The sequence below is a fragment of the Tupaia chinensis genome, unplaced genomic scaffold (genome assembly GCF_000334495.1).
Source record: "Tupaia chinensis unplaced genomic scaffold, TupChi_1.0 Scaffold000088_1, whole genome shotgun sequence".
Classification (NCBI taxonomy): Eukaryota; Metazoa; Chordata; class Mammalia; order Scandentia; family Tupaiidae; genus Tupaia; species Tupaia belangeri.
Genome location: NW_006159550.1, coordinates 6,186,090 through 6,195,704, shown reverse-complemented (window position 1 = coordinate 6,195,704; position 9,615 = coordinate 6,186,090). Strand labels below are relative to the sequence as shown.

At 51.3% G+C, this 9,615-nt stretch overlaps 1 protein-coding gene across 3 annotated transcripts in view; it reads right to left on the bottom strand.

Annotated features, from left to right (window-relative positions):
• The window catches only part of ELMO1 (engulfment and cell motility 1), a 514,794-nt gene that overhangs the window by 371,761 nt on the left and 133,418 nt on the right, over positions 1-9,615 (bottom strand). For all 3 annotated transcript variants that reach the window (XM_006143011.3, XM_027769765.1, XM_027769766.1), the window contains 2 exons: positions 5,753-5,803; positions 2,485-2,607 (listed from right to left, as the gene is read on the bottom strand). In XM_006143011.3, the coding sequence (XP_006143073.1) occupies positions 2,485-2,607; positions 5,753-5,803 (174 nt within the window). The remainder of the gene's footprint in view (positions 1-2,484; positions 2,608-5,752; positions 5,804-9,615) is intronic.

Below are 9,615 nucleotides of genomic sequence, written 5' to 3'. Positions count from 1 at the left end.
AGGTCTAGATGAATCACCGCATTCAGGCAAAAGAAAAGCAGATACAAGATAACCAATGTTCTAAGCAAGGGTTCTGCAGACTTTGCTTCCTCATGCCACTTACCCTGCAGCTGGCCCTGGCTCTATTCCACCACCACCCCGACAGACAAGGCATCTCGAGGGCTAACATCGATTGCCCAGTGCAGTCCTAAATCAGAACCCCAAGAGACAATGGGAAGGTGGTGACTGGAAGAGGCTAAAGCAGAGAAACTGGGAGCACTTCACTGTTAGAAACAGAGAGGTGGGACCAGCAGTTAGCCTAATGGCTATGTCACTGGACTCCCATGTAGTCGACCGTGGTTCACGTCCTGGACCCGGTGGCTTAAAACTCATGACAGGCAGGGAACCAGCAGTTAGCGTAATGGCTATGTCGCTGGACTCCCACGTAGTTGACCGCAGTTCGTGTCCCGGACCCGGTGGCTTAAAACTCACGCCGGGCGCGTGTGCGTGCGTGCCCAAGATCCCGAGAGGAGAATGGAGGAGAAGGGACTGCGGCATGCCCATACCCCCTGGGGGGTGATTTCTCGCTTTCTGTCTCTAATGTCTCTCTCTGTCTGTCTGGCGAGTGCACGCGCCCTATAGTGAAAATCTCTCAAAAAAAACAAAAACTCATGACAGGCACATCTGTGTGCCTGCCCAAGATCCCGAGAGGAGAATGGAGGAAAAGAGATTGTGGCGTGACCATCCCCCCTGGGGGGTGATTGCTCACTTTCTGTCTCTCTGTCTCTCTCTGTCTGTTTGGTGAGCACACATGCCCTATAGCAAAAACCTATAAAAAATAAAAATTAAAAAAAAAGAAAAAAGAAAAAAAGAAACAGAGAGGTATACAAGGTTCATAGACAATATTCAAGCTAAAGGGAACCCTATCACCAGTAAGAAATGACAGTGTGGGAACAAATGTAAGATGGAAAAGAAAAGGGAGAAAGTGGAAACAGCCCTAATGCCCATCCATAGGTGCATCAATAAGAAGTTACAGTACAGACACACAATGGAGCAGTATTCAGCCTTAAGAAGAAAGAAAATCGTCATATTTGCATCTGCATAGGTGAGCCCAGAAGATACAATGCCGAGAGAAATTAGACACAAAAGGACAAATATTGTGTGGTTCCATGTTTGTGAGGTGCTTCAGCAGTCAAATTCATAACCATGAAGTCGAATGGTGGCTACCAGGGGCTGAGGGCACCAGTGGGGGGGTACTGCTCAAAGGCAGAGCGTTTTGGTACTGCAAGACGAGCCCCAGCGGTGACAGCGGTGATGGTTACAACAACGTGGGTTACTAATGTCACTGCACTGGACGCGTGTAAGTGGCTAAAACAGTGCTATGTACACTTTACCACCATAGCACGTGTTCAACAGGTAAAAGGGGTGTTCCCTATCAAGATGCACTGACCTCTCTGTCGCTAACGTGTAAGGTAACACTCATCTCCCTGGGAAGACTACACGTGGCCTTGCCCAAAATGTGAGCACATGAGCCGGCCTCTGGAAGCCTCTCCATCATTCTTTTTTTTCTTTTTTTTTTTTGGAGAGATTTTCACTGTAGGGCGAATGCGCTCGCCAGACAGAGAGAGACATAGAGACAGAAAGCAAGAAATCACACCCCAGGGGGGATGGTCACGCCGCAATCCCTTCTCCTCCATTCTCCTCTCGAGATCTTGGGCACGCACGCACACGCGTCCGGTGTGAGTTTTAAGCCACCGGGTCCGGACGCGAACCGCGGTCGACTACGTGGGAGTCCAGCAACATAGCCATTACGCTAACTGCTGGTTCCCTCCATCATTCTTAACCATATGGCCTTGGGCCATGAGCGAGGAGCTGGGGCAGCTACACGCTTCACACACGCAGCTCACATGTGCAGCCCATCAGGCCCTCACGTGCCGTAACGAGCTTCCTTTCCAAAGCTGCGGCACTGTTTAAGTTGAAAATGTGCATGGGCAGGCTCCAGCTGTTTCCCCTCACCCTGCCCTCACACAGTGAAGTCCCCGCGAGCCTTGTGGATGGAGACATAACCTTCCATGCCCAGTAATCAGAGACCGGCCTAGAACTGCGGCAGCCAGCAGCTCGAACCTGGGGCTCGGCCTTGGCACGCTGCGCTGGGTCACAGGAATGACTTCTTCACCTGCACGATGGGTACCAGGCACAGCCACTGAGTGGGGACTTAGTCTGGTGACCTCACGGGGGGCCTGCGGTCAAGGGCTACGGTCTGGGGCCACGTGGCGTCAAGCTTTCTGACCCCATTGAGGATGAGCACGGGCGTGCCTGGGCCTCAGGGAAGAACCACTTCGTTTATGATCTGCTCTAGCGTTCCCCACATTTTGAAGCCATGCCTCCAAGTTCTGAGATGATAACGCAGCGGTAACGTCATCGCCGAAGAACTCCTGATTTCAGGCTGGCTCAAGGACAGACTCGGCGACACGTCCTCTGTCACGTGCGGCCCTGAGCACTCACCTGGTCCTGCGGGTCCATCCTGGTCATCATCCTGTCCTCCAGGAGGTTGAAGGTGAGCACCTGCAGAACGTACAGTTGGTGCGCCATTTCGTTGTTGATGGCCCGCTGGGCTCGGATGACGTGCTAGGGAGAGAGGCCACAGGTTACGTGGGAAAAGAGAAAAAGCAAACGACACACGGTCACCTCCTCGTGCCGAGCGGACCCTCGGCAGTCGTTTGGAGGCACAGGGGACAGGGACTGGTGGGGTCTTCCTTCACAGGACAGGTGGCCCCGGGGCTTCCTCCATTACGGATTCCAGTCAGCTTCCTGGGCTTTAGGCAGGAATCCAGGAAAAGACTACTGTGTGTGGGGCAGGGGGCGCGTCAAGGACTGGAAGGGGATGGTGACTGCAGCCCATGAGTCAAGAGGAATGAGCGTGGACGACACCCGAGGGATCCTGAGTGCAGGAGAGGACAGCGTGCCTGGGTGGAGGGCGATCCTTCACCTTCCCCTGGGACCGACTGACAGGAGACCCACTTCCGAATGGGGAAAAGTTTTAGGAGCAACGCACAGAAGCAAAATGCCCATTGGAGTTGTGGCTAATGCACTGTGGAGCTACGCCAGGCCTGCCACAGCGCAGTGAGCAAATGCGTGTGCATGCCTTTGTTGGCAGTTCCATGAGAAGGCGAGCTCTCCCTCAGAAACGGAGCTGAGGGTGGAACAGACGCAGACGCAGAGGCGGGAAGCCTGAATCCTGGGCCTTGCCCGTGGACCGCAGCACAGCGCGGCTCTGGACGGAAACCAGCTGCCCGCCACTCACACATCATGGCCTGACACACATTGTCTTCGCAGGTTAAAAATGCCAACCGAGGGGCCAGCAGGTGGCATGGTGACCAAGGCACTGGACTCCTACATGGCTGACCACAGTTCGAGTCCCGGACCTGGTGACTTGCTTTCTCACTTTCCCTCACCCTCTTTCTTTCTCTGTCTCTCTCTGGTCAAATTTTAAAAATAATAAAATTAAATAATTTTTTAAAATGCCAAACAACCAGTCAGTGTGGTGAAACAACCATTTTAAAATGCACTAGACCCAACTATGTCTGCTTGTCTGAAAGGACTTTCTTCTTGGCGCTGTGTGGTCACTATGGGGCAGATGGCCACGAACCAATTTCCAGTGTCCTCTAGTCCAGAGTTGGCCAGTGTGGACAGATGACACTAGGACTGGGGGAGGTCTAGGTCCCGGGTATCGGTACGCTGGCTGTGTGTGCCATGCTAAAATAGCTGATTACAGCAGGGGTGGGAGAAGAATGAGAAAGAGAAGGTGAAGACAGGGAGGGGGCACCCAATACAGAGCGGCCTCATCACAATTATGGGGGGGCAGAAGCAGGACAAGGAGTGAGGGGAAATGGAACCCGTACCCTTCAGTCTTCAGAACAGCATGTCGACTTGCAGTATACCTGTCACATCCGAGCAGTACGGGTACAGAGGGTGCCAACCTTGAACCTGCAGCCTTCAGAGTCTCGAAGGAGGAGCTTGCTCTTTGAGAAAGGGTGGCCACAGTCGTTCCAGCCACTAATTCCCCTGGGCAGTCTAACCCTGACTTCCACACCAAGGCCAAGAAGAGGCTCAAAAAGCCCTTCCTCACGTCCACACACTCCTCTGACATAAACCCCTTCCCTGAGCTACAGGGCTGCAGCTTCCACCCCTACTGGGGGCCAGCATAAAGAGCAATATTGTAAGTCCTTCTGCACTCAACAAGATCCTGATGGCCCCTAGAATCTATCAGGACTTCAGATTCCCCTTGCCAGGAGGGAGGGAGGAGTCTGCCCTCCCCTAAGAACCACGGCATATCTTTTCCTTAAACAATGAAAATGGCATCCATGTGGTTTCTTCATGTTTGACAGCCAGGGACGTTTAAACCTGATCACGCATGGCAGAATTTACCGCTGGTTTGAGAACACTGATTTCCTTGGTCCTGATAAAGTTTTCCTTTCTAATGGTGTCTGCGTGTCTGTGTTTGCGTCCCTGTGGGGTGCTGTGTGTGGGCCGTAAGTATGTTAATCATGTATTTCTCATGTTTCAACATCTGGGACCTTGCAGACCCTGGAGAGTCTGTCCTGTCAGGCCAGTCCCTAGAGAAGGCAACTGTCCTGTTTCATAGCGAACTAAACAGGCCAGAGCTCTAGCACCCGCCTCCCTCCTCCATCAGGCTCTGCCTTCCAGGTCACTGTTCTGTCCTGATCACTCAGACCCTGGACACACCCGTAGATGCACTGCCATGGCTCCGACTAGCCAGGCCTGAACCCTGAGCCCCTGACCTGGCCTCCCCAGGCCCTCCTTCTAAAACCTCAATACGAGTTCACGCTCCCCTCTTCCCCAGCTCCCCCTGCCTCCTCACCAACCCTGTGTTACCCTCCACTTGGGCCGGAGTGTGCTGCGCCCCTCCTCTGAGGACCTGCGAAAACGAACTTCTTTCTGGTGGCCACCGACTCCTGACCTGCTGGCACCCGCACCCAAGTACTAATAAAGCCTGTATTTTAAAATGGTGCATGTTTAACTGCAAGCCTGCTGAAGCCACATACTCCCAAAGGCCTTCTCTCTTTTCTTTCGTTCCTTTCCTTCCCTCCCTCCCTCCTTTCCTTCCCTCCCTGCCTCCCTCCCTCCTTCCCTTCCCCTCCCTCCCTTCCTTTCTTTTTCTCATAAACAGAGAATCAGTCAAACCTGGGGCCTCAGGAAATCTTGTTAAGGGCTTATTTCTACGCATTCTCCACCGAGCAACTAGGCGTGTTCCCCGCGCTGAGGTCGCCCTGCATTGCTCTTCATGGCACCTCAAGGAGAGCTTCCACGATGCTTCCCTTCCTCTCTCTTACATGGGGCCCAGGAAAATGATGGTCAAAATGTCAGGACTTCTCTCCGGACCTCATACGTTTCCAACCGGCTTTCTGATTGGACATCGTGAAAGCTCATAGTGGATTTTGAAAGCTACAGAGACCCGTGCCTTAAAGGCAAAGCTAAAGCTACGGGGAGTGCCAGAACCCTGCCCGGGAAAGTTGCACCCCTTCGGGCTGACTGTGGCCCGGACTCTGAGAAGCGGTTCCAGAGACTCTGCCCCACCCAGGAGCCCACCCTGCAGGAAAACCTCGTTTATTCCTTTTCCAAAAGCACTTGCCCTCCGTCAAGGCTCCCACTGGTCCCCGCAGAGGCACGTCACAGGATAGGTGACAGACTGAAGCCAGATGGGAGATAAGGCCGTTCCTCCCCAAAGGCATGGCCGCACACAGGTACTCACTGTTAAAATGATGGACCGCAGTTGTTTCTGAGCCAAAATATTCGCCATCTCCTGGTGAGGAAAAAACACACCCACATGAAGGCTGGGTTAGAGGGTGCGTCCCATCGCGGCCGAAGGACTTTACCCTGCCTATGCTCCGGAACTGCCTATCAGCGGTACTTCTTATGAAAGGCTGAGCTTAAACAGGCAGAATGCTCTGCTTAGATTAGAAAAGCGTATCTTAAAGCAAAGGAAGTCTGGCACTTGCAAACTATTTTTCAGGAAGTTCTCCCTTCCAGAAAAAGGTGAGTGCTTACGCAGACATCCAACACTCATCAAAAGCCATGGTGCTCCCTTAGAAGGATGCCGCGCACCTCAGACCACGCATGTCAGAAAGCTTTTACTCAGAAACACATGCCAGCGGCAAGGAGGTCCCAGTCCTGGGGCGCCATCCTTTAAGGGCCTAAGTCTTTGAAAAGCCATTTCATCTTCTCTGTGCAGGTGAGCAGTGACTACCCTGGGGCTGGGAAGCAGGCTACAGTTGTGAGCAGAGTGGGGTTTGGCAAACTTGGACACCTGGCCAGGTGCTAGGCTCCAGGTGCACCTCGGCCTCAGCTTGGCCAGGCCTTGTTTCTGTAGGTGGAGCTTCGGGGTCTCCTGACTGGACTCGAGGATCCCAGGGAGGTTTTATTATGAGAAATAGTCTGCAGACTCCCTTTGCAAACATTGACAAGTAGATGCCCGGGGAAAGTTAGACAGCCAGACACGGTCTCGGTGCACATATTCAAAATACTGCTCATATGCAGGAAGACCCTCGAAGGCTGTTTTCAGTGGGGGTGTTTTGGTGTCGCGTACTGAGTACAGAAGAAACCACACCATGATCTAAAACACACAACCAAGAATTCCACCAAGGTCAAAGTCAGCTTGGAGAAAGCATGGAAAACCAAGAGTGTGGGAAGGAAGGGGCCACCCAAGCACGGCTGGACAGAATGGGAGAGCAGGGCCCACCTGGTGCTGACAGAGGAACACGGGTGACTTACAGTCAGAGGACAAGCAAGGATGTCAACATTGCTCTCTACATCAACCTAACAGCGTCACCGCCACCACACAGAGAGCGAGCAGGAGAGAAAAAGGGACAGGAGTTCAGAGGACTCTGTTAGAGGATGACAGCTTTATTTAACACCCCGGCTCACCCACTGCATTGAAAAATAAATACTGCAAAAATTCAGGAAGTCTACGTGATGTTGAGGTCAAAATCCAGTACTCGGTCCTCTTCCTTCTTCTCCAAAACAAGAAAGCCCGGGCAACCACACAGCCAGACAAAAGTTGAATGGAAACCCAGAAGGAACTTCCCCTGCACAGCATGGAAAAAGCAGTGCTTCTACCCAACCAAAATGCAAATGCCTACTGGCTTTATTTTGTTGTCCTTTTTATCCCCTCTTAGACCAGTTGATGAACAAAAGATTCAAAGGGTCCTGTACTTTTCTCTCTCTCTCTCTCTCTCTCTCTCTCTCTCTCTCTCTCTTTTGAGAGAGATTTTTGCTATAGGGCATACATACTCACCGGAGAGACAGAGAGAGACAGAGACAGAAAGTGAGAAATCATCCCCCATGGGGGATAGCCATACTGCAATCCCTTCTTCTCCATTCTCTTCTTGGGATTTTGGGAACACACGCACATGAGCCCAGCATGAGTTTCAAGCAACTAGGTGCAGGACATGAACCATGGTCAGCCATGTGGGAGCCCAGCGCCTAACCACTATACCACCTACTGGTCCAAACAAAAAGAGCAAAAAATAAGAATAATAATCATTTTTCTCTGTGCCATTTAGCATGTTGGTTTATAAGGTTTTACAGTAAGTGAGAGGGGACAACACATTCCTCATCTCTACTAGAGCAATGACGGTAATTATCTGAGCACGGTGTCCCTCTTCTGCATGAGACTGTGGCTCCTCAGGGGCACAGAAAGTCTCTTACTCTTGTTTGTATTCCAGGCCCAAAGCACAGTGTCTGGCCTGGGACAATGAATGTTTGGCAAAAGAATAAATGAATATTTTATACTCCCTCCTAAGGAACAGGAGCTTGGTCATGGAGCAAACAGAATATCCTCATGCACATCAGGGACTTGGTTGTCCACTATGAGAGAGTCCCTGGGGAAAATATTGTAGCTTTAAGATGATACACACGCACAGAGAGATATAAATACGCATGAAGACGTGTGGACATGAAAATATGTCTCCAAAGCGCTGCTCCACTTTACAGCAGCTCTTGTAAGAGCGGTGTGTGTAGCGTGCTCACAATGTGAGAAATGACCTGCGTCCAGGAACATTTGCATAAAGCCAAGTGGGGAGTAGCTCACGAAGTCAGGGCCGTGAGTAACTGCAGTGGCTTTGGCCCTGGGAACGCGATTATGCAGATCTTCCAAATTTCTTCCTTTTAAATCTGTATGTCCTGATTTTTCTACACATGTTTTAACTAAAAAGGGTTTTGTTTTGGTTTTTTTTTTGGGGGGGGGACCAGCAGTTAGCATAATGGCTACGTCGCTGAACTCCCATGTAGTCGACCATGATTCGAGTCCCGGACCCAGTGGCTTAAACTCACGCCAGGCGCGTGTGTGTGCGTGCCCAATATCCCGAGAGGAGAATGAAGGAGAAGGGATTGTGGCGTGACCATCCCCCCTGGGGGGGTGATTTCTCGCTTTCTGTCTCTCTGTCTCTCTTTGTCTGGTGAGTGCATGCACTCTATAGCAAAAAACCTCTCCAAAAAAAAGGGGGTGGATTTTTTTAAATAGTGCTTATCAAAACCATAAATATTTGTATAGGAAAGAGAAATTTGGGCAGGATATCGCCAACATATTTGTCATTGAAATAATAAATGGAATAATAAAAAGTAGTTGTGAGGGGCTGGCAGGAGGCGTGGTAGTTAAGGATGCTGGACTCCCACATGGTCAACTGTGGTTCAAGTCCCGGACCTGACAGCTTCGCTTGTTTTCTCACTTTCCGTCTTGCTCTCTGTCTCACTCTGTCACTATCTGGTCAAATTAAAATAAATAAGTAAAATAAAGTTCAATAAAATAATACTTTAAAAAAATTAAAAGGAGTTGTGAAGGAAAGGATCCATTTGGCCACTTAACAGCAACCCACCCCCCTGTAAAACACACACACCCCTCATTACCCCTTGTCTTCACTTGTAGAGGCAAAGGAAGAATATCTCACACCCTGGACTCATGGCCGAGGAGGACCACTGTCCCTACCAAAGCCAGCGGGTCCCTCCCCATGGGAGAACGTCATCCCAGCCCTGTGCCACCTCGGGCTGGTGTTCCCTCAGGAAGGCCAGGTCCATGAAGCCACTCAGGTCCCCGACTGTGGTGGTATTTTTCCTCAGCAAAGCAGGGATAAGGGATAGGCATTTAAAACCATCCCAAATTCGTTGTATACTTTTGAACAACAGAGAAAACCTAGAGAGTGGATTCCTGCGAGTGCATGCTCAAATCAGTAAAGAGTGTTTGACCACAGTGGAATTTATTCAGGGTCCTGAGGCTTTAAACAAACAAAACAGGTGTGCCTGGGAGTCACCAAAGACTCTTGCTCGTACATTTTAATCCCAGTGGGATGAGGAAGTGGGCTGGTGTCCTGCGGCTCCAGGGAGCTGTTCACAAGGAGCACAGGAGAATCTGGGACACCGGCTGGCCTGGCCTTCACCAGGGTGCTCTGCCGGGAGAGCGAGGCCGGTCGGACTCTGACCGCTTCTTCTTCATTTTCCATTCGCTACAGGACATGTGCACTTGTGGGGAGAGGGAAACGAAGTGGGGGGGGCAGTGAGAAAGCATGCCCCGGGCCACGCCACAGCCCCTTCTCCTCACTCTCCTGTCCCGGGGGATGGCCA